The sequence below is a fragment of the Corvus brachyrhynchos genome, unplaced genomic scaffold, assembly GCF_000691975.1.
Source record: "Corvus brachyrhynchos isolate BGI_N302 unplaced genomic scaffold, ASM69197v1 scaffold832, whole genome shotgun sequence".
Taxonomy (NCBI): domain Eukaryota; kingdom Metazoa; phylum Chordata; class Aves; order Passeriformes; family Corvidae; genus Corvus; species Corvus brachyrhynchos.
In genome coordinates, this window is record NW_008236798.1 from 301,802 (window position 1) to 327,155 (window position 25,354).

The 25,354-nt window shown below is 38.1% G+C and overlaps 1 protein-coding gene across 2 annotated transcripts in view; it reads right to left on the bottom strand.

Moving 5' to 3' along the window:
• The window catches only part of ARHGAP42 (Rho GTPase activating protein 42), a 118,500-nt gene that overhangs the window by 59,251 nt on the left and 33,895 nt on the right, over positions 1 to 25,354 (bottom strand). For both annotated transcript variants that reach the window (XM_017727965.1, XM_017727964.1), the window contains exon 3: positions 9,537 to 9,608. In XM_017727965.1, the coding sequence (XP_017583454.1) occupies positions 9,537 to 9,608 (72 nt within the window). The remainder of the gene's footprint in view (positions 1 to 9,536; positions 9,609 to 25,354) is intronic.

A 25,354-nucleotide genomic window follows, 5' to 3' on the forward strand; every position in this document is an offset into this window, starting at 1 on the left:
TGGGAATCTCCCATCTATGCCAACCAATCAGCCAACATCACTGATCTCAGTGGGCCAACAGCACATTCAGCACAGCTCATGGTCCCAGGGCACCTCCAACGTCATTGCAACAGGACTGCACTGCTGACCTGAGGAAGAACTTGAGGCGTGTTATGAGAAATTTTTTAGATTAATACACGCAACTGGAAACTGTGCTGTTTACAGATATTTGGGGGAAAAAAAGGAAACAGTCTAGGGTCAATGTCAGAAGTGATTTTGTTTTGTTTTGTAAGCATCTATTTTCGGAGTCCCTTTTACAACACTGATAAAAGAACACAAACTATCACTTTGGGGTTAAAAGTTATGTCTCTCCAGTGGCGTTGTTAAACTCACTCAGTGTTCTCAGATTACTTCTTGGGGGTGGGGGTTTAATCTTCTCATCAAGACAAGAATCTGAGACCACCCCTTCTTGGCAAACTCCAAAGGAACAAATGGTTCTGTGGTAGCTACTATAACCTAACAGGTCCTGAAATAACAAAGCTGCTTTATTTGGTGGAAAGATGGATCTCTTGATACTCCCATATCTACCAAGACACATTAAAGTTTCAGGCAATGATGTCCATTTTTGTTACAGTAACAGAAGTGATACTTCCTGGACACTATCATCCACTTCACTTTGGAACAGAGCTATTTCAGAGTTTGCTTTACCAAAAGCAAAGTTGCTATATTGAAAGGAGATTCAAATTTGTATATTCACAGGCCCCTGCAGAGCCTGCTGCATAGATAGAACAGGATACTGGATGAAGGGAAACCTATGGCAATAGAGCTGATCAAGTGATTTTCTATTTAGAACAGAAAAAGGCAACTTCACCATAGGTGTTGAATAAAGACCCATAGACCCCACATCATCTGAGAAATGTCCAAACAACACCCAAACTGTAACTATAACCATAACTATTTTTATGCTGTTAACTACACCACAAAACAAAGGGAAGCAATGCAGAAAAAGATTCTTATTTTCCCCCAAACTGTAAAAGAAAACCCCAACATGTAACAGAATAAGATTACAGATGAATTCATACTCATGTATAAAGCCTCCTGACTTAAGCATTAAGTGCTCAGTATAGCTGTGGCACTACACAACATCCAATTCTCAAGTAATCCATGAAGATTTAATCCCTGTAGGGCAAGAGAACGCAGCTGCCTTTGTCAAAACATAATGAATCTGGTTTGATAAAGGATGCTAAAACTCAGGATGGAGTCTTATTTTGAACAAGGGGAGAAAGAGCAGGGGACTAGGTGCCTTTGAATTGATGAATGAAGATTGACATCTTGTGCAGGGAGCAAAATACCAAACTCCCTGCTTCTTTAAGTCCTGTCCTGCTCTGTACCTGGGCAATTGGCCACTTCCTGTATTTCTCTTAAATCCTTCTTGGGAGTTTGAAAGTCTCATCAACAACCTTGAGACCTGTTTTTCAGGTGTGGAACATGATCCTGTCCATGCTGTGGCCAAGAGCAAGGCTAGAAAGAAAGTAACAGAAGAGTAGTGCTACTGCATTCTATTTGCCAAATCCTCCATGCTCTGAAACACTCAGAAGTTTAGTTCCCCGGTGAGCTGGATATTAAGTTTTAAGATCAATGTCCTTGTTCATACTTTTGATCACAGCTCAGGACTCCAGCAGAATTCTAGCAGCTATGCAGGGTCAGGATGCAACCTTCCTGTGACACACATTACACTAGGCTGCAGCAGATTAGCAAGAAAAAAAAGCCTTAATTTAATTAGAAAATGTCAAAGTTCTCTTGCATTTTTATGTTCTTTTGTCATTTTCCAGTAAAAAGGCTGATACTTACTACCAAGGTTTTTAATTTCTTTTGTTTTACTAACTGTAGATTAAAAAAAAAAAAAGGTTCTTTTTGCCAAGAAAGGTACACTGCATGCTCACTTAAGCATTTCCACCAATTAACACATTTATTCTAAGCCTTAATTCTTAAATGTTATGGCAGAATAGTAAATTATTTTCCAATTTACTACAGGGGACTAATTTATTTATCCTTAATTTATATCTGTTTTCTTTATGATGCAAATTAGAATTTTATTAAACTGCAGAAAAAACACAGCTTCAGAAACCAGTTTTAGTCAGCAAGCAGTTAATCACACTAACTTATAACAGAAAGATTGCAGTTAACAGAATTTATTTAAACTGATTATGCAGGTAACATTAACTGCTTTCCTCACAAACACCTCTGGTTAACAGAATGACTGAACCAACAGTTTTTAATCACTGTGTCCACAATCTTTTAGTTATGAGATTTGAGTTTTCACTCTCATTTTTTAAAAGAATACACTAGAAGTTAAACAAGCTTTTCGGACTGTTGTCTTTTTTTTTTTTTTTTCTTTCTGTTAACTTCCTAAAAGTTTATCAACTTTCAATGAAACAGTAATTGAAGTGAAGCAAACTGCAATGAGAAAATAATTTTGTTGCATTTGCATAACGACAAGAGCTGTCCCAAGAAGACCAGTTGCTTCAAAAAAACTCTGGGTCCAGATGCTCAGCCAGTGTTATCTCCCAGTTTAATAGTTTGGCTCTGCACAGGAGAAAGTAAGACCTCTTGAAAAGATGAAGTGTATGCATACTGGGCTCTTCACCGCTGTTTTTGAAACTTCCCAAATATTTCACATACACAAGTGTAGAAGAAGCAATGGCTAATCATACTATGGTATTACAATTATTTTGTTTGTGGCAAAAAAAGGTCTTTCACTGCTTCATATTTCCATACATTTATTTGAATAAATAAGGGAAAATACATTTGATCTGTTTTAAAAATAATTTTATACTATATATTTTTATTGAATGTGAGTCCTGATTTCTCAGTTCTTGCATTTGTTAATACTAGTTAAAGTAAAATATCAGATTAGACAACATATATGGAATTATTTCTCAAATAAAAGTGTTCTAGGACCAAAACCTAGGAATGAAATGTATTTTTAAGTGCAATTTACAACTTTCACAGTTCAGAAACTTTAACCAAAACTTGAAGATTTGTATACATAAAAGAAAAGCTAAAGAGAATTTGTACTTTTCTATCTACCAGTGATAGATGTCTACTAACCTATAATACCTAAAGAGATTGCCACTTATGTTATTTATCAGTACAGCAGATTTTTTGGTATGCAGCTGTCTCATGACCATTGAGTAGCCTCAATTCCTCATGCTCAGTTATTTCATCTCACACTTTATTCCCAATCCTCCAATCCTCCTCCTCTAGCTCAGCAACCTACAGCAATACCACCAGAATTTTTTTACCTGGTCATTACCAAAAATAAAACAACAGACTGATCTCAAATTGCCCCATGGGATCTTCTAACTGGTGACTTCTCTCTGACTAGTCTCTCCCATAAACAAAACTCACTGCCCTCTTCCCATGAGCCAGTTCCTCCTTCTCATACTAAGCCCTATCTAAACTACATTGTAAGAGTCATGTAGAGTGCTGTAAAAGCCTGGCTGAAATAGAAATAGATTTGATCCCCTGCATTTCCTTGCCTACAGAATAAGTTATCAAAAAAGAGATCAGGTAACTGGTAGTAACCATTTTTGAGAAACGTCTGCATTTTAACTCAAAACATTTGGCCATCAATTATCCTGGCCTGCCCTCTTTGTGCTTCTTTCTCCTGTCCCCCTCCCTCCGTATTTCATATGCCATTAAAATAACCAAATCTAGTGGACGCAAGTACCAAAGCTTGAGTGACAGACACTGCTTGTAATGAAACACCCCCTGCCGTACCTACTACAGCAAGGTCACTCATTTTTCTCAGTTAAAGGACAACAAGTGCTAAGATTTGATCAGATACCGAGGAAACTGGTTCACCAAATGGGCGTTCTGGTATTTTTAACCATCTCAGATACCTATCTAAAACTCTGCTTTGACAGCTTTCTGACAGACCTTAAAAAATGGGGGGTTTTGTTTGTTTTATGCTCCGCAATTTCCAGACAACTCAAATTAAACACAGAGAGAACGTGCCACCTTCTGCATGCCTACATGTGAAGATAGATGTGAGCAAAGATGCAGGAAGATTAATCCCAGCAGTGAATATGGATTTGCTTCCCAAGTAGAAAGGAATTCACAGCTTTGAATAAATGAATGAAATTAAATAATGATAAAAAATAATCCTCCTGGCCAAAATAAACTATTTTCTAAAACAAACAGATGGAATTGTAAGGAGGAAACAAAATTCTCCTTTTAAGTCTTAAAACCAGAATTGCTTCTGTTGTCTTTGATCGGATTTAAGTTGTATTAAAGGTCAATGAACAAATATTGGAACAAATATTGCTAAATACTGTACTCAATGGATAAAAAGAAAGAGGAAGGTTTGGCTTTATTGTCCATAACACATCACACAATGAGCTCACCAAAGTTACCAGCTGGGGCCTCGCAAACCACATTGACCAAATAAGGCAAAAGGCTTCGTGCCTGGAATCCTTTCCCAGTTACCTCACCCAGCTTCTGCTCGCCTTGCTACAATAATTGGAGAGGTCATTTTTTTAAACTCAGATGGAGTAAATCAACAGGCTGTCCAATGCAAAGCCGGGTTTGTGCAGTCTCTGGAGAGAACTTAGCTTTATTTAAACTGAGTGTGTACAGAAAAGGAATAACTGAAATATGTGCAATAAAAACAGAAGAGCGAGTAGTATAAATCAAGAAGAGCAAGTGATGCAGATTTGTATATTGCTGGTTAGATTACAAACACTAATGTTTTATGGGGAATGTTTCTCAAATTTGTTGGGTACCTTCAGGTTTTTGAAGTGCATGTGAAGAATTGGTCTTTAATGTTATTCTTGTGATGTTCCAAAAACACTTGAACTTTGCACTCTGAGTTTATACTGTCCTTGTACTTAAAATATAGCTTTGTAACATCAACAGGATATATTTTATCCTCCATATTTTCTTTGATTCCTGTGACCATATTTTTTGCCTAAACTCATTATAGTTTTGAAGAAAAAATGAAATAGTCTCATTCTCTATATTAAAAACATCTATAGGATATTCATCATGGTGGCAAAAATCTTGTGAAGTTACTTATTATTAAAATAAAATGGTGATTCTCATAATTTATAACATTTTCTTCTTTTTTCCCTTGGAGGGGGGGAGTGGTGTTTTGCTTGTATTTATCTGCAACTGAATTTTATCTGGTGTTTTATATAAGAAAGAAAAAAGCCCAGGAAGCACTTTTAAGTGTTCTCTCACATAATCTTCCCCCCAGCAAAATCTCACAGTAGTACCTAATATAATTTCCTGTTACGTATATTGGTAACATAGCTATCTAATAATATTTTTCTTCCACAAAATTTGGCTACACAGCTTAACAGGTTATGAAAATTTATAATTTCAAAGTTCGATTAGAAGACAGAATCCAACAACCAACAACTGCTTCCATCTCTAGCTACTGCTAACTTTGCCAATGCTAAAGGCATACCAGTCTCAGGCTTCTATACTTAGTCTCTTTAAATGTTTGTCCAAAAGATGTTATGATGCAAATTAATTGTAAAGTGATAGCTCTATAAATACTGACATCTATCAGCTATCCTGTGGAGTTTGCACCATCCACAGAATCACAAGATCACAGAATATCCTAAATTGGAAGAGACCCACAAAGATCTTTGAGTCAAACTCATGGCCCTGCACAGGACCATCTCCCAAGAGTCACATCATGTGCCTGAGAGTGTTGTCCAAACACTTGGACTCCATCAGGCTTGGTGCCCTGGGGAGCCTGGTCCAGCGCGCAACCACCCTCTGGTGAAACCTTTTTTAAATATCCAACCTAAACCTCCCCTAACTGAGCTTCAGACCATTCCTTTGGGTACTGTCACTGGTCATCACAGAGAAGAGATCAGTGTCTGCCCCTCTGCTTCCCCTCATGAGGAAGCTGAAGACTGTGATGAAGTCTCCCCTCAGTCTCCTCCAGGCTGAACAAGTCAGTGGTCTCCTCATACTGCTTCCCCTCCAGACCCCTCACCACCTTCATAACCCTCCTTTGGACACTCTGTCATAGCTTAATGTCTTTCATATACTGTGCCAAGCTGGGCCAAAACTGCCCCCAGCTCTTGAGGTGAGGCAGCCCCAGTGCAGAGCAGAGTGGGACAATCCCCTTCCTTGCCCAGCCAGCAATGTACCCCTGGGGCATGGGTGGTCCTCCTGGCCGCCAGGGCATTGCTGACTTGTGTTCAACTTGTCACCAACCAGGATCCCCAGGTCCCTTTGTGCAGCCCTGCTCTCCAGCATCTCATTCCCCAGCCAGTCCATACACCCAGGGCTGCTCCATCCTAGGTGCAGAATCCAGCACTTTCCCTTGTTGAACTTCATATGGTTGGTGACTGCACAGTCCTCTAATTTGTTGAGGTCTCTCTGCAGAGCCTCCCTGTCTTTGAGAGAGTCAACAGCTCCTCCAATTTTTTATCATCTGCAGACTTGCTTAGTATCCCTTCCAGTCCTGTGTCCAAGTCATTAATGAAGATGTTGAAGAGCACAGGGCCAAGGATGGAGCTCTCTGGAACCCCACTGGTGACAGGTCACCAGTCTGATGCCACCCCACTCACTATAACCTTTTGTTCCCAACCTGGGAGCCAATTCTCACCCACAGCATGATGAGTTTATTCAGCTGAATGCTGGACATTTTGTCCAGAAGGATCCTGGGAAGATTACATCAACTGGCTTCCCTTGATAAACTAAATGGGTTAGCTTGTCATAAATGGAAATCAGGTTTGACAAGCAGGACTTTTGCCGCATGAAGTCATGGTGGCTGTCACCAATGACTGCCCTTTCAGGTGTTTTTTAATACCTCCCAGAATAATCTTCTCCATAACTTTACCAGGCACTGAAGTCAGACTAACAGGCCTGTGGTTTCCAAGGTCCTCTTTCTTGCCCTTCTTGAAAACTGGGACAACTTTCACCAGCTTCCAGTCAGGGGGGACATCTCTGGCTCTTCTTCAGAGAGCAACACAGAAATGTTTTGGGGTTTTGGGCAAGAGAGGGATGACAGAGACACAGAAGCAAGTTTGGATTTGATATAAATACAGTTCTACATACTGTTGTAGATTAACACTACAGGGAAAAAAACCAGCTCACACCTGGTAAGGTCCACTCAGCTGATGTGTCTAGAAAAGACCACAAATAAAAAGTGACATTCTCAATGTTCTGTGAAACTTGCTGCTGAAACCCAAACAAGAAGAAAACATCTATATCTTTTGTTTGATTATCAGAACAGATCATCCCAGAGCAGTTCAAAGAGCCAAATCTCTGTGCAAACATTCATTAACTGCAGATAAATAACTAGCAAGTTAAACTCATTCTATATTTATAAGAGTTCATAAATGCTCAAGAGCTGATCCCAGTGAACCAAAGTAGGGGTAAAGCAATAGGGCCATGTTCTCCACTTTACCAGTAATGGGTTTCACAAAGCCCAAATTTCTACTCTGTTTCATATGGGTCTCATTATTCCTAGATCATACTTTGCTATTTTGTAATTATTAGGAAAACAATACTGCATGTAATTAAGCTCTGACTTGTTTGTGTTGATACCATTTAACTGCATAATTGCTTCCACTGATAAAAAAAATTTCAAAGGCAAATGTATCACACTTGGTTATGATGGCATTCTGAATCTCTCATTTCTGAGTCTGGCAGTTGAACTCCATGTGCAGTGCTAGAAAATATGTTTGTTTGACATTTTATAAAACAATGACCTGGGAGAGCTCTCTTTAGGGTATCCATGTGTCAAGCCAAGTATCCTGGGCTCTCCAAAACACACAGCACTGCATAATAAAGTGCATTAGACACTGGAATAAGAGTTAGCTGAGCCAGGCTCCCTCCTGAACTCATTCTGTACACTGTAGTGTGACCACAGACAAGTCAAAACAACAGCTCAAAGAGGAGCAGCTGCCCATATTTATAAGGAAGAGATTTGGAAAAGAAACCAGCCACTGTGATATACCAAACAGAGAAGACTCAACCTGTCTTGTTGTTCTTGCCCTGCCTTTAATGTTCTTGATGATACAAAAAACCAAAGGAGTCATCTTCAATTAGATCATTGCGTATGTGTTGACATCTACTGAGTGATACATTGAAAGGAAACCTGAGTCTCTACAGAGTTCTGAAGAGAGACCTGTGAACCACCTATGGATTGTCTCTGTCATACAGCAAGGCAATCAGTATGGTGGGTTGAGATTTCAAATAGGGTGCTCTGAAGAGAAGAATGATATCCCTTAAACTATAAGAATATGAAATGAAACAGTACTACCAAGAACTAAATGACACTACTAAAACCTACTGAAAACTAAAAATAATTTTGTGCTGGGATTACATTCTGATTCATGTAGCATGGTAAATAAACTCCCAGCCCTGCATCTCAAAGCAGCATAGGGGTGGGACAAGAGAAGAATGTAGTTGTACACAAAAACATATCAAGTGAAAGGGTAAAAAACACCCATTTCAGAGAAATCTAACCTCAAGTTTGCAGTAAAAATTCTTCACAAACATCTACTTAGTTCCTGTGCAGAAGCAGTCCCATGTGTTTGCCACACATTCACAATAGCAATACAAGAAGTATAAACCCTTGGTGTCTCTTTCCAATAGCCCTGTTCTTCTGAGTTTCTTTGAGTACAGCATAAACACAACCTCACCTGCAACATGAGAGAGCTTTTTTTTGTACTCATTTAACCTTACAAATGGAACATTTCCCAGAAATTTTTATGAGCACTAATATAAGATGCAAAATGCTTCAGAACTAGTATGTTTATGAAGACAAAAGGAACTGTAACTAACCTCTAGCTGACTATCACAGCCTCTATGCATATCTCAGAGACTGTGATCAAAGCAGTCACTGATAGCCACTTAAGAATTCAGGATCAAGCTGAAAACAGGTCTTCAAGGCTAACAGTTAATTTCACATATTTTTCCCCAATATATCTGATTTCCTGAGCTGACTACTGAACCCTGGTATAGACAACCTGCACTGTCTCTCTCACACAGATATAACACTTAAAACCAACAAACCAGAGAAAATTATCAACTGGAGCACTTCCATCATGGGAAAATCTTTGGAGAGTATTAAGATGAATACTCTGGCAAAATGAACATGAACCACTGCATTGCATCAGCCATGTAAGGAGGAAAGGGAAACCAGAAGCAGAGATTATGCTGAAACTGTCTTCTGTCTTTATGCAATGTCCACTTAAGGATTTTTTTGAATCCTCCCTGTGGTTCTGGGTTAACCCAAGATGCAGCATAATGTAAATGCAGACATCAGAAGATGAACACAATGCCAGATGGTAGGAATGTGCAACAGTAGCAAGAGCTGTGCCCTATGCATATTATCAATCTTTAAGCTTCATTTCTAAATCGTCTCCTCCTCTGAAGCAAAGAATTTAGTATAATTTACTAACAAATTAATGAGGATGGCACCAAGTCTGTTTGAATACAAAATGCCTGTTTTCAGTACAGCCTTCAAAAGACACTGATAAACTCAAATAAACATGAAATGAAAAACAACCCCAGCCACTTACTTTTGCTGCTCCTATTTGCTCTTTTCGAAACTTCTCCAGTGGTGCTATTAGCACATCATTAGCATTCTGGATCTGCAAAGTTAAACATAAAGCATATCTTTTTAATACAGAGTATTTGCAGAAAGTGGAGTCACTGTAACTTTGCCAATGTGCAAGACTGAAAAATGCATGTCCACAACATTCTGGTAAGAACATACTGGGTAGAAGGCAAATAATTATGTTTTCTTTACACAAAGCATACAACACACATGTAAACTAGTCTAGTACAGAACATTTTTATGAGTAACTAAAGCAATTGTAATGAAAGATGCAGTAATTGTCTCTCCAATATGTAGAAGGTTTTCTGGTACTTTACTTCCATTTCTTGCATCTTGCCTAAAACCAGAATAGAAAACGGAAACTTTCAGGAACATATTTTGGCAGAACAGAGAAGACACACACAAGTACTGACAGCACTGACTAAAAAAGACTGTGTTTTGGAATCTGAAGCTTTGACAGCTGAATCTTTTCAGCTATCTCTTTGGATTCTATACCTAGTTACACTGAACAGAAGAGAGTGAGGCAGAGAACTCTAAAAGATGTGGGCAACTTAAAAAATACTCTAGATTGGTTTTCTTCACTTTTCTAGTTTTTAAACTAATTTGAGATGTCCTTCAGCTATTTTTATCCCTTTAACCTAAACCAGAGCTCTTAATGAAACACAGTTTTCCCCTCATGGCCTCTGTTTATTTAGAGTAAATCCAGTCCTGGGAACCCCTCCCTGAAACCCATTCCCAGCAGCGACCACCCAAAGCAGTCTCTAGCCATTTAGGACTGGAAACACACATGCAGCAGAATACAAATGGTGGCCAAGCCATCATGCCACTCACCAAGGAAAGGTAGCATAATTTTCTCATGTGCCTTTTAGGGACAGGAAGAATAACCAATTAAATTGACTTTACTGATGAAAATCAGACAAACTAAAAACTGTCAACATATCAGAAATAAAGCACAATAAAACACACTACAATATTCTATTATACTGAATATCATACAGTCAAATACTGTGGGTTTTCTGCACAAACAGCTTTTTTTCCTCCTCACCAGTACAGTCTTTACCAATACTCATCATTTGGGCTTTGGCAGGTTTAGAGGTCTGGGCAAAGCTAACATGTACCTAAGCCAAACGTGAATGAATACAGTTCTTGTGGTTCTTCCATAACAGTAATTGATACGTTACATTGTCAGTTGAACACAAAAACTTCCCAAAAGGCTGTAATAAAAACCATATAGAATAAACCCATTGAAATACAAACACATTTTCTTTCTTCCCAAACCTAACATTACAATTCGAAAGACCACAGAATCACCACATCTCTTAGCAGGGCAAAGTTTTAGGAGAAGATGAGACTCTCTTTGACACCCTTATGAAGTGAAGTCCAAGACAGCAATGGCAACACTGGAATGCTCAGTGATACCATGATCAAACAGTGCTACATTTAAAAACAAAAATCAGGCACAGAGGATGAGGAAGAGTGTTTTCATTGCATTCTCCATCAGTTCCACTGGACCAGACTACAAAGCTACATTACTCTCCAAGTGGACGCTTCCCAATAATATATAGGTTTTTAGCCATCATCCAGCAATCCAATTGGGACTCAACACTTCACAAGGCAAAGTGCATGCACTTAGCAAAAGGTAATTTCAATCCCAAGGATCACCAAAGCAGATTAATAATAGTGCAAAATTTAAATGACTTGCCCACAACCAAGCACAATTGCAGTGCATACACCTGGAAGCAGCAGCTGGAAGTTTTGATAGTTTACAGAGCATGTACATGGCTTTTAGCAACACTCACAGAAATCACAAATGATTGCTCAAGTCACTGGTATGGAAATGCCGATGCAATTTTTTATTTTTTCACATCCCAAACTACGTTTGTCTCTGTCTTTTAGATTCATTGTTAAATATGTCACAGCTCAATTAAGGGAGACATACGTATACTATTAAGTAGTTACTACTGATACCAGCAATCACTACTAGTCCTGTTGCTAGTCATTGCCAGTCAAACTAACCCCATGTGAAGCTGAATTGCCCCTCCCTTCATTCCATACTACCATGGTCATGCAGCCTCCATGCCACACCAGGAGACCTCACTGCATATATTGTCCTCTTGGCAGTGTTAAAGTGACTGAAACACAACTCTTCCCATCTCGCTCAAAGCTGCTGCAAAGCAAATGAAGTATCTCGGAAAAAAAAGAATTCTGCTTCAAACACCATGGAAGAACATACACATAGGAAGCATATGGAACTGAGAGGGCTCATCTGAGAAGTAAGTGGCTTTGCTGGGCTGAAGGACAGTGTCATTACCCCCACAGTTATTGGAAAAAAAAGAATTCTTCTTCAAACACCATGGAAGAGCATACACATAGGAAGCATATGGAACTGAGAGGGTTCATCTGAGAAGTGGCTTTGCTGGCTGAAGGACAGTGTCATTACCCCCACAGTTATACATGAACTGGAAATGGACAGTGGGCATTGCCAGGCTTGTATCTAGATGGGGTCTGTGCCTCTGAATAGATCTGCTGAGCCACATCAACAGAACACACTGCAAGTTCTTCCCTGGACTGAAAGGTTCTACTGACAAGAGCTCTGGTGTTGACAATTCATCTCCCAGCAAAATTAGGAGCTAGGCAAGAAATAGGCTTTGGTTTTGGGTAAGGGAGAATGTGGCAGGAAAGGACCAAGGAAAATCCCAGCAGATGCATTTCAACAGCCACTATTACAAGATGCAGAATGCTCCACTGTGTAAAGACTTCCATTAATTTCCACCAGGCTGTGCCTAGCTTTTGGAAACTGAAAATTATAGAGAGAGTAGAAATTTTGCCTTACATATTCACTGACTAATTTCTTCTCTTTGTCAATAACTATCACTGCAACTATCTTACAGTTTCCTTCTCACGGGTTATAAATGAACACATGCCCCCCTCCCCCCACTTTTCTGCATCCCTTTCAAAGCAGCAATCTAATACTCCCACAACCATTTCTGCGGAAATATGATTGCTTTAGATAATCTGAAATTTTCACTGTGTGGTCCTAATAGAGTAACTTTTTTCCTGCCAAGATGATAATCCCTCTCCTACTCAGTTATTGTGCTAGGTTGAAATCAGGGACACTTGGAACAGGCAAACAATGTCAAAAAGACTGTAACAGTTTTTGTAAACAGCAACTTCAGAAATCCACATTGTGTTTAAAATACGGATCTTATCCTTCCAAGCTTATTCAGATTAGTTACACCTTCAAAGAAGTTACATTCTCTTGATCCAATAGTTACTAAATGTTACACAGTTCCAGTGCTCAGAATGGTTAATATGTGGCAGTTAATCAAATGACGTGATTGTTTCTCTTGTTTGGCAAAAGCAACGGTCTTCCTCCAGAAAAAGAAAAAAAAAAAAGAATAACACAATTTTAATTTACTGACAGTTCATTAGTCTTTTTTTAATTAAGATGCTAGACAAGTATTAGCAGACATAATACAAGAATATTACTTTGACAATTGAGAGAGCTATATATAGATACAGTAATAAAGAAAGAGATTTTTCTAAACTAAAAAACTTAAATCAGATTTTTATCTTTGGTATATAGAATTTCACTTAGCTATAGTTAACTCTATTTGTTGATAAAAGCACCATTGAAATAAATATCACTAAAACCACCCAGAACTTGTAAAATATATTTGAAAAAGAAACACTGAAAAATTCAAAATACCTTTTTCTAAGGCAGTTTGGAAAACTTACGAGGTTGGTTGCTGTTTGCATAACTGCAACTTTTCAATACACTCTGACAGCCTTTGAGACAACATAGTAAAGCCACTTAAGTTGTCTTTTCTGATTCATGATCATCCACTTTTCCAACCTACCCTCCTTCCCTCCAGAAGTTAGCTGTGAAATTGAACTTATGCACCAATACCGAGATTAAGCTGTGGTTTTCACACATCACAGAAAAACTCCACATCTATAGTTGGAGATATTTTGGGCTCACAATTCTTTAAACTTTTCTTTTTTTTACTAAAACTTTCAGTCAGTAGAATGAAGAACATTAAGAGAATCATCATTATCATACAATGTTAGAAAGGGAAGAATAAATTTGTTGCAAACATATCTGAATATTTCCATTTCTAGATTTTCTTCAATTCAAGTCAACATTAATTTTTTGAATGAATTTTCTAATTTGTTTTCTAGTTTTTCTGAATTTGGAAGAGTGAATGATATACAGCCTGTACATTCAGCATTCTTCTTCTTCTTTTACTTAAAGAGGGAAGATAAAGATTTGCATGGAAAGAGGGTAGGTTTGGATTAAATATTAGAAAGAAATTCTTTACTGCGAGGGTGGTGAGACACCAGCACAGGTTGCCCAGAGAAGTTGTGGATGTCCCATCCCTGGAAGTGTTCAAGGACAGATTGAGTGGGGCTTTGAGCAACCTGGTCTACTGGAAGGTGTCCCTGCCCATGGCAGGGAATTGGATGATTTTGAGGTCCCTTCCAACCCAAAACAATCTATAATTCTACTTTGGTAGAACCAGTGGATATAAATAGAAATTTATCTAAAAACATTGATGCAGCTGCTAAATAATTTTTAAATACTAAGAATACAGACACAGAAATTTAAAGCCCTGAATTATTTCATAGGCTTTTATCTTCACCTTAGTATCTACAATGCTCAATTGCAGTAACAAGAACAGTCAATACCTTTTGAGCTCTGTATTTTCATTTGTAGGGATAAGGACTAGGTAGGTCACAGAAAGAACTGACTTAACAGATTTACCAAATGCCAGAAGACAGCAACAACATTAAATGAGGCACATTTGCAGTGACAGAAATTATATTACACTTATCTGAATGATACCAAAACACTTCAACTATGAAAAACTTCTGGGTTTATATAGTGTATCTTGGAAATACATTTTTTGTTCTGAAATTTTCTATGAGTACTTTTCATGGTAACACAGAATGATCACACTTGTACATGGTAAATAAAACTCACTACCCTGAAATACTAAATGACTCACAAATTCCGAACGCTGACAAATACTAACTTGCCTCATGCCAGTAGGAGGCTTCTAGAAAACACATATTAAATTCATTAAAGGGGGCAACAAATCTCATAGCTAATATACGCATAGTAATGCATTTCTAATTTAGAAAAATATTGCTCTACTAGACAAAAACACATCATTTAATTTTAAATCTTTCCCCCAATTACTAACAATTACTAACATCTGATCAAAAAACCACCTCTTTCAGTCTGAGGCCTGTATCAACAGCTCCTAATCAATATAACTTCAACTACAACAGTTGAGACCAAATACAGACAACCAGGCATTTGTATAATTTATGTTTCAAATTGCACGCTACAAAGAATATAAACATGCCATGATAAAACACTACTCATGTATTTAAGTCCACAGTTTCTGTTTTAAAAGTTAAAAAGTGTAAATATTACACAAAGTTAATATTGTGACTTGACCTTAGCAAGACAAATATTTTTACAGCTTTGTACAGAAAACTCTACACAGACAAAACACATCCTTAGAAAACAAAACCAAATATACCTGAAGTTTATCTTAATCCCTCTCACCTTTACCAAAAAAAAAAAAAAAAGATGACATCAAACAATACACAAGCTTGTGTTAATTTCCTAAAAACATCACTACCAGTGTCACTTATTTAAAGTAAAGCTGATGTTAAAGCAGATTCAGAAGACTACGAACGTCTACAGATGAGTAGTAACATAAGCTGGACACTTCCATGTACAATGTGTAATACAACATTCAGCTTCTTACCAAAACCTAAAGCTGTATCAAGTGGTGTTAATACATTGCCACAAGGGGATGCTTATAAATCACATGCTAGTCAAGGCTGGGAGTAGTTACAGGTATGAATCAAAGAATAGTTTGGGTTGAAGGGTCCTTAAAGATCATCACGTTCTACTCCCTGTCATGGGCAGCAATGCTTTCCACTAGACAAGGCTTTTTCAAGTGAACTTCTATTTTCTGTATTATACAGTTTATGTTTAAAAATAAATTACTGTAGTGTCAAACCTGAAGTGAGTGTTTCTTAAAATAATAAAAAATGACACAAGAGAATATGCACAAAGGCTGCCTTTAGCACAGAAAGGCCAGTCTCCTTATGGAGCCCTCACAGAACATTAGAGGAAGAACAGAACTCATCTGAAGAACAACGGAAGAATCTTAGATGTTAGGTCTCCTCAAGGAGCTTTTTCCTTTTTACTGATTACAGAGCAAGCAGATTAAAAAGCAGCCAACTTTCAAAAAGGTTAGTCTTCACAAAGAATCTGACTCAGATCTACCACCTGCTTTTTAAACATAACATTTATATTCCAAAAGTACACATTGATATGCAGTGCAAATATACAGAGAAAAAAATATTATATGTAAATATAATATTTTAAAATTAACATTGCAAACATAATTTCAGATTACTGGTATTGTGAGTTAGAAGGGAGCCACAAGGATCATCAAATCTAAATCTTAAGAGAATGGCCCATCCAGGGACTGAACCCACAATCTTGGTGGTATCAGCACCAAGCTCTGCCCAACTGAGCTGATCTTCAGGGTCTTGTGTATCTTGACTTTGCAATTACTTGGTAGAGGTCTTCGTAATTGAAGGCCTCCTGATACATTTTCCCATCAGAACATCTTATTATGGGTGAGTGGACAAACTAGATTTGAAAGCTTCATCTTTCCAAGAATTTGCCATAAGATTCTTTTTTTTTTCCACTTTCAGAAGTATTTTTCCACTATTCCAGAAGTACTGAGTTACAGAGAGATTAAGTAAGATAGAGGTTTCATCTGAAGAACCCATATTTCAGAGACAAATGTCTCAGAAAAATAAGGGTCAATCTCTTTATGTGTTCTCTAATGAGGACATAGTACCTTAATGCTTAATATTAACTCCAAGCCTCCTCCCATCAATGCTTCTTTCTATTTCCAGGCTATGGAAAACTGACAAAGTACAGATGCTGTATCCACTTCTGGATGAATCAGCAGAAGATCCTGAACTTCCCCTTCATCTGGGAAATTATAGCCTTTCAGGTTCATCTGAAAAGAAACTGGTTCCAGTTTCTCATTTTTTCCAGTCACACATTTTTTTGAGTGACAAAATCATAGAATAGTTCAGGTTGGAAAGGATCTCAAAGATCATCTAGTTTCAACCCATCTGCCATGGGCTGGGACACCTTCCACTAGACCAGGTTGCTCAAAGCCCCATCCAACCTGGCCTTGAACATTTCCAGGGATGGGGTACCCACAGTTTCTCTGGGCAAGTTGTTCCAGTGCCTCACCACCTTCACAGTAAAGAATTTCCTTCTAATCGCCAATCTAAATCTACCATTTTTCAGTTTAAATCCATTCTCCCTTGTCCTGTCACCACCAGAAGGTTGCTAGAAGATCCCCTCAAAGCCTTCTCTTTTCCAGGCTGAACAACCCTCGGACAGAGGAAAGATCTACTAGAAAGCACACAACCTCATTTGTGGAGAACTATACTTAATCTTGTGAAGTAGATTGCCAGTAAGACCTTAAGATCTGAGATAGTTTAGGGTACTTTTTAATGGGATTCTGACAATCCCATATCCTGATGAAACCCAAATCTTCCAGTGGAGCTCAAAACTTTCTGGCACAGAAAACTTACAGCAGGTAGTGCCAGAGAGAGTGATCCTATCATTGTCAGAGCTCTCCATGACCATTGTCAGTTTTGCCTTAAATCCATGCAGGACTCCAGGACTCCCCTTTGCTGGAGACACTGCTTCACCTCTCCTGTGCTTTGTTCTATCCCTCTGCCCATGAAGCTTTCCTTTTTCAGGATACCGTGAATTCCATGGTAGCAAGAGACCTCCAGTTCTAAAGTTTATTTCCCTGATATATTCAAATCCCACAACAATTAGCCAAGCATTGAATCTGACCCACTGTCCTTCCTGTGACTTCATGCTTAACTGTGCTGACACTCCAGGAATTTAAAATGAAAAAGACAAAAAGAAAATTCCAAGAGGTGTAAGCTGTTGAACTAGAAACTGAAGAAGAGAAAAAAATATTTAAAAGCTACTTTTAAAATCAGAAGTTCGGTTCTGTTGAACCCTTCCATTCAAGTAAGCTATTGCAGAAATTTGTATTACTGTACAAACTTTAAGACAGCACATCTTTCACACAAATAGACCCACATATTTTCATAGTTTTTTTCACTCTCATCTTCCAGAGTGAATAAGACCCTTCACAAAGTTGACAGCCTACCAACACTAATTTGAACTCTGCTTTTTTCTCCACCAGTCTCCTGTGCAGGTAAGCTACAGGACAAGTTCTGTAGAGAGTATCACACCAACTGTAACTGAGACTAGTTCTAACAAACATTATGTTCTTGAGCTGAGAAGGAAAAGAAACATTTCATCATTCTCGAAAGCATGTTTAACATCAGGACTGTACTTGTACCATTAGCACACAAAAGGGTACAAAGAAAAACAGAGTTTCACTGATGGAAGCCAATTCAACAGTTACTCCCAGAACTGCACTTGAAGGGGAAAAAGAAATAAAAATAAAGAAAATAAACAAATGAAATCAAAGAACAAACAGTTCCACTCAAGCTAAGATGACTGCTAAACACATTAGAATAACAAGCAAACCTTGCAGAAAGTACTGTGACTATCTTTGTGGTCGTTAACCAGATGCGACCTTGTTTCATAAGTTGGTGGGAATATCAAATACCAGGAGGTCCTCTCAGGCTCTCTTCCTCTGTCCTGTGGTGGCCGGTTGGCCTGTGGTACAAGGGACAGAGAGAATTCTCGATAAGACAGTCCTTAGTACCAGACAGTTCTGTCTCGGTCATGGTGAGGAAAAGAAGCCTCTTCCAGAATGTTGTTCAGTTATGGTAATCTACACCTGTTCTGCTTCCCCAGTTGGCTCCTGGTGCCAGCCACACCCCTGTACTTAAGCCTGAGTTCTCCCGTGTTCTGGGTCTTTGCCTCTGGAACTCTTCACAGTGTAGTAGCAATAAACTGCTTCTGTGGCAATCCACGCAAAGACCCTTCCCACCTCTTTGCCGCTGCCTTGTATAACTGAAGCTATCCGTGTGTTTGTGTGTGCACACGCGTGTGAGCGTGTGTGGCTGATCCTGCTGAGTGGCTTCGCTTTGGAGATGCTCTTTAGAGATCGCTACACCTCATGCTCCAGCACAGAACCCACAGAGCTGGAGAGGGGATAGAAATACTGTCCCATTTGGTAGTTTCCTTTGTTCATCCCAAGTATCAGCCAAGGAAGAAAACAGTTACAATTAGCAAGCAATGTATTTTGGGAGCTCACTGGCAGGAATGAGTGAGTACACATAATTCTAGAAATACTCCATCACACTATCTTCTTTTTTTTCCTATTTTTCAACTTCCCACTATCCTACTAAACACAGTATGTAATTAAAAATAATTAAGTTTAAAATACTTTCATGACATCAGCACATGAATTAAGTGTTTATATAAGCCACATTTCATTAATTTTATACCCCAGCAGTCTCAAAGTTGAGGTGTACATTTTCTGAGCTGTTTCCACATGCTCCTAAGCAGGGTTATGATGACCTCTGCTATCTTAGATGAGAGTACAACATAGCAAGTACCTACCAAATGCAGCCCAATCACCCTCAAGCATCTTGCCTTTTTTGTGGTAGCTCAATCTTTGCGGCAAATGACAGTACTTATGGTAGTTTAGCACTCAGAGATGCCAAGGTCCAGTACAACCATTCATGAAAACAACAACTTGATTCTCTTGGAAGGAGGCACCAATATTCTTCGTGTCTGCAACGACTGAAGAGCAGAAGTTCCTTTCTTCCTCCCAGAAGCCAAGTCTTATGAATGACCCTGAAAGCCTGGATCTTTGAGACCATGCTGTACTAAGACTGGTTAACTTGCTTTAGGGCCAAGGAACAAGAGAGAAGTATTAACTCTAAGGATTGGATTGGCATTAATACAATAGAGAAAGAAAAAAACATTTTTGAGTTTAAGTAACAGCTACCTCACAAAATCTGCAAACCTCAGAAGTCCCCTAATGAATCAGCTCATGCACTGCCAACAGCAAGATCTGACAGAGCAGAGGGCATTATCATCTCAGTAACAATACCAATACAAAGATTCTCAAGGACTTACCAGGAAATTAACTCAGTCACTCAACATTAGATATCCATGGTCTCTGAACTTGATACAGCCACATAAGCTTCCCTTCCCAAACAATGGGGAGAAATAAGTGCAGTATACCTGTGAACTATTCAGACAAGATGCATCACATCATGAAACTGCCACGCTGTCTGCAATCAAACTCAAGTTTGCTAATCTGCTTACGTGAAGGTAATTCTGTGTAGATGTATAAAGGCTTAATACAATAGTATTACATGTTCCCAAAAGAAAGCAAATGAACGTCTGGGCCACTGGGCTTGAAGTCTGCTTTCCCTCAGGGATATTGCAAGCCCATTTAGAATTTTCTGTAATAAGCCAAAGAAATCTAGGACTGGGCAAGAGCTGCTTTTCATTCAGCAGAAAGCAGCTGGATTCAACAGAGACTGCAAAAACATTATAGACATTACAGGATTCAGTAAAGGTTACTGTCACATTAACTTCACAGTCTGAAGTTACACTTAAAAGGTATATGGCACTTCTAATGTAACCAAACAGAGGAACTACAAATGCAGTCATACTCCCAAATTGATGAAGAATAAATTAAAAAAGCACTGCAACGAATGAAATAGTGTAACAAATCTCTTGCTTCTGAATTTAAAGAAAAAATAGTCAGATTTTAACTCTATGGTGATGCTAAATAAGGATCACATAAGTTATATTTTATTATATTAGGTTATACAAAATACGGCTTAGTCCAATCCCAACATGAAATAATATTTTTATACCTCTTGATTCCTTTTATTGCATTAATTTCTAGCATAGTTATTACATTTATCACCGACTGATTACATGTGCAGTGCTGAAACAAGTACGTAATCAAAACTTCTTATCTGATCTAGGCTATTTTTACAGTCAGAATCCAAACTGGTCATTGCATATCACTCCTCTTTGAGAAGGGACTTCATTCAGCCTCAGAAATCACCGTTCTGCCCTTCATCCCCTGGCAGCATGCTGCCTCCACTACCCACACTTTCTGTCATTCATGGATATTAGGACACCAGGTTCACCAGCTGACTCCAGAACATGGCAGCTCATTGGTGTCTGACAGAGACAGGGCTCACATAGGGAGCCCACTGAAGCAGAGCATGGAAATCAACAGAAAAAAATGGATCACAAGAAACCAGAAGTTCCTCCCATCTACCTCTAGTCACTCGGTGCTGCTGCAGAACCATCTTATGCTACCCACTGGAAATATTTTATAGAAGCACACCAGAAATTCCCAAAGGAACATATATTTAACAGAACTATACAAGATGCAGCATGTCTTACAAATTACTTCAAGCATCCTACAATTTTTTTTCTTAATGGTTTGTTCATCTCTTCATGAACTGCAACCATAAGAAACAATTCTCAGTGACTGCAAGACTGGCCTCTGTCGATATTGCTCAGTGAGTGACAAGACATATAAGAAAGAGTAAAAAAAAGAACTTAGATGAGAATACTTGCACCATGAATTTACAACAACAAGTTTCAAATGCATCTCAATAATTCTTGTTTTGCATAATAAGGTAGGCTATTTATGACTGAACTTATCATAGTAGGCAAAAGAAAGTAAAGGTTGCAACAAGATTTCCATATATTAAAAGTTTTTAAAGATGCAAAAATGGTGCTTGGCATGTTTAGATAAAGTATATTATCAACACATTCATTTAATACCTCTTTTTAATGCTATTTCCTTTTAATTATCTTGTTCACTCAATGTATTCATTGCCTGTGATTTCTCTGGAGGGAAAAGCTAAATATTCATTCCATCTGTTTTAAATTCCACATTTGAGAATTTGCAGTAAGCTTAATACATCTTTGTTGCCTTATGAAGAGAAAATATAATTATATTTAAACTCCCAGAACTGTTGTTATTTTACAGCAGTTAAGTTTTAATGTTTGTATGCTAATCTGTTTAGGTCATAAACACAAGATTCTTGGGCATTGTTGGACCACTAATACTTCAAGCTTGACCAAGAAGAAGCTACTCAATTCCTACGACTTGTAAGTGGAGCAGATATTGCATTTATAATCATCCTCCACTAAATGGTTCGGTTTGGCAAACCAAATTTACTTTCTATTTTAAAAGCTGATGCTCGAATTGTCCTGCTAAGTTAAGAAAGTGCAGCAGATCCATATTATCAATCACTCCTAGTAGCAGTAAAGTCTGAGGCTACAAACCTGCTGCATGCTCAGTAAAAAAACTGCTTCTGATAACACGTACTGGCAATGAGATGTCTAATACATTTTATGGACAGCCTTAAAAATTATTTACACTGTATAATACAATGTCATCTGCCTACAGAAAGCAGATTTGTTTGAGGAGGAATATTAGATGCCTTTCAAGTGCTTGGAACTGCTATAGTGAAATTGCTACAAATACCTTTATGTTAATTCTGGTTTATATCTTCACGATGCACAAAACAAAGGCTTAAGAAGAAAATGGATTACTGAAAACAGTCACGTTTCACATTTATGCTCTACGTAAAAAGTCAGATATTCGCTTATTTTCTCATAATTCTTTATTTTACAGCAAATCTCAAAAGATTGCTACATTTAATTTTTCTAGGTAAGTAAATGAAGAGACAAGTTATAAGACCAAACTGTATCTTTTCTTGCTACCGTCATATTTAACAGACTTTTATAAACTTAGATTACAGTAGGAAAACCATGTGATGGTAACCTTCAAAAATGTCTAAACTTTTACCAGACATTTAAAATATATTCATTTTTTTAATAAAAAAATCGCAACAAAAATTTACATTTATAGCATCTTTTAAAATAAGAGATTACGTAAAAAATTGCAATACTTTTACATGTTGTGAACTACGAATAATACCAATGTAAATGCAAAAAGCCTTCAGGAAAAGCAACATGAAGTACTTTACAAGACAAACATGGAAACAGAGAAATAAAAAACAGCAGCTGATAAGAATTCTGAGAAATAAAAAGGAGAGTGTGCTAGTAATCCGTAATGGTCTCAAGAAATTTAATGCCAGAGGTCAGTATCAAGACAAAAAAATGCAGCTGAATTATTAAAGGACATGGCTAGTTTTATGACCATTAATAAACACACACTAGTTGCATGTGTTAAATTGAAGGAAATCAGGTCTTAGACTTGAAAGCATTCAGAGCAAGCACGTAACCTGTCTGTCATCTCCCACTCACAGCATACAAAATGGCAAAGGAGTCCTATGTTTGTTGAAACATTGGATAGTCCCCAGAAGAAACATCTGTGTACAAGAGGGGCACAAAAAATTTCATAAATGTTATTCTTTATAACGTAGTTGAAGTGGTAAGGGTAAAAATTCAAACATTAATATCATACCAAAATTATTAATTTTTAATTTTAACTTCTCCCCTTCCCTTTGGTAGCCTGAATAAAACAATGAAAGTAATTCCACAGCTCTTCTCGTGTGTCAAGTCTCTATTCCAAATGTCAAACTCTATATCAAGTATTACAAGTACTGAATAAAGATGTAAATACTGGCATGTTGTAAATTAGGCTTCATGGGGAAATTAAGATGCAAAGAACGGTACTAAGGGAATTGTCCAGACATGGGTTTAACAATGCTGCTCCTGCCCTCCCACAGTAACTTTTAACAAAATTGACTTCATTCCTCTCACAATGTGCCTTGCCAAGAAATGGATTTGAATAAAGGGCCCTCATTAGCAATAAAAATTTGGAGGGAAGCGCTGCTTGAAATTTGGTTTGCTGAAGTGCATGCAAGGAAAACTACTTTGTTGAATTACCAACAATGTCTGCACAAGCCAGTCCCAGCCTTGTCCTACTGCGTCAGCTGCTGCTCCCGGGCTCTTTAACAGCAACACAGGAATAAACTTGTAGCATCCATGCACGTATCATCCTGATAGTGAAGCTTAGGATGCCGTCCTCCTCTACCAACTGTAGAGTTCACAGTCACTATTGAGACCTTCTCAACTCCTAGCAACGGTCTGCAATGTGCTTTGGGACATGGTATGTGAAAGATGATAGAACTATGCAAAGAGTATTAATGCTCAAATCCTTTTTACCTGCTCCCTCTTAGCTTCTGAGCAAAATTTAAGGTGTTGGCGATTCTTAAATGTAGTGGTTATGTGCAGTAAAGTATCAGAATTATTCAGGGTTGCTCAGAAAACTCCACTGGTATTGAGAGGACTACTACCACCTTAGTGGCAGCACAAAATATTTATGTTTTACTATTGATAGCACCACTGAACCAACATGAAAACAAAGAATGTCATATCTACCTCAAGCAACTTGTGGATCAACAAAATTGTAAACTAAATTCCTGTAACACTACCTTTATTAAGCAATCTTTAATTCATGTTTTCAGGCCAGAGCTGCATATCTTAAATAGGATGCCTAGCTCAGTTTTAAGAAATTTTCATTATAGCATAGTTCTAAACACTGAGTTTTGAACAAAAATGACAAGCTACAAACCTAGCTCCACGAATTGGTAATCTTTAACAGCTGGAGGGTTCATACAGTAGCATGGGCTACCCTTCTTGTAAATAACATAGCTCCTGCTGTGTGCTGAAGGCAAAAGGCAGAACTCAAGATTCCTAGCATTCAAAAATAATACCAAAACTGGAACACCTGAATTCATCATGAAAATACCAAATGTGCCTGAGCAGTGCCTATTGAAGAACTTCCCATCACTGCTTCAGCTCAACTACGAAGAGTCAGTGTCAAAAACTTGAAGGGCAAGATGTTTAAATCTGATCAACTGGGAGGAGGGACTCCAATACTGTTACATTCAATACACAGAAGAAAGAGATCACTTGAAAACAGAAAAAACTTGGCCAACCCAAAGGTAAAATACATTTACAATCAGACTCTAAGATGTTTCGATCCACCAGAAAACTCTCACATTAATATATTTTGAAAAATTCCTGTTCTAGGTACTGAAAAGATAAGTCCTAAGTTCCAAGAAAAAGTCATAAGAAGCACTGAAGTGCCTCATTTTCAGTGTGTTCAGAAATTAGAAGCCAAAAGGCATGAACTGGTTCTTCTTCACTCACTTTGTTGATGTGTGGGTTTAAGTAGACTAACTTACTCTAATGCAGTGTTAGTCATTACCAAACACATTTTCCCAAGCAGGCACTGAGCACACTGACACCCAGCAACTTCCCAAAAGAGCTGGAACAGTGGGTAGACACTGCAGAGAACCGGGTTGCTTATGAGTACCCACACACTACATACATTGATCACTGTAAGGTAAAATTCAAATGCAGAAAGCACTGTACATCAAAGTGTGTGCTCCAGTATTTTTAATTTATATGAAAAAATACTCACACCTTGCCCTACAGGAGTTTTTAATGGATTAAGAGAATACAGTGGCCAGTAAGTTATAAAAGAAAGGGGGAAGACCCAATTGACTTTTATACCTTGTAATTTATTGTAAAAGCCCACTAGAAGATAATACACTGGGACGAATTTGCTGCACCTCAGCTCCACTTTTCTATCTTCTCCTGTGCTTTCATTTCTTTTCAGTATATGCTAGTGCTTTCTTTTCCCTCAAAATCCTTTCACATAACAAGGACCATGCATGCCACCTACTCTTTCATTGCACAAGGACACACTTCAAAGACCTGATTTCTCTTTTCCCCATATTCCTGTTTTTCCTTCAGCA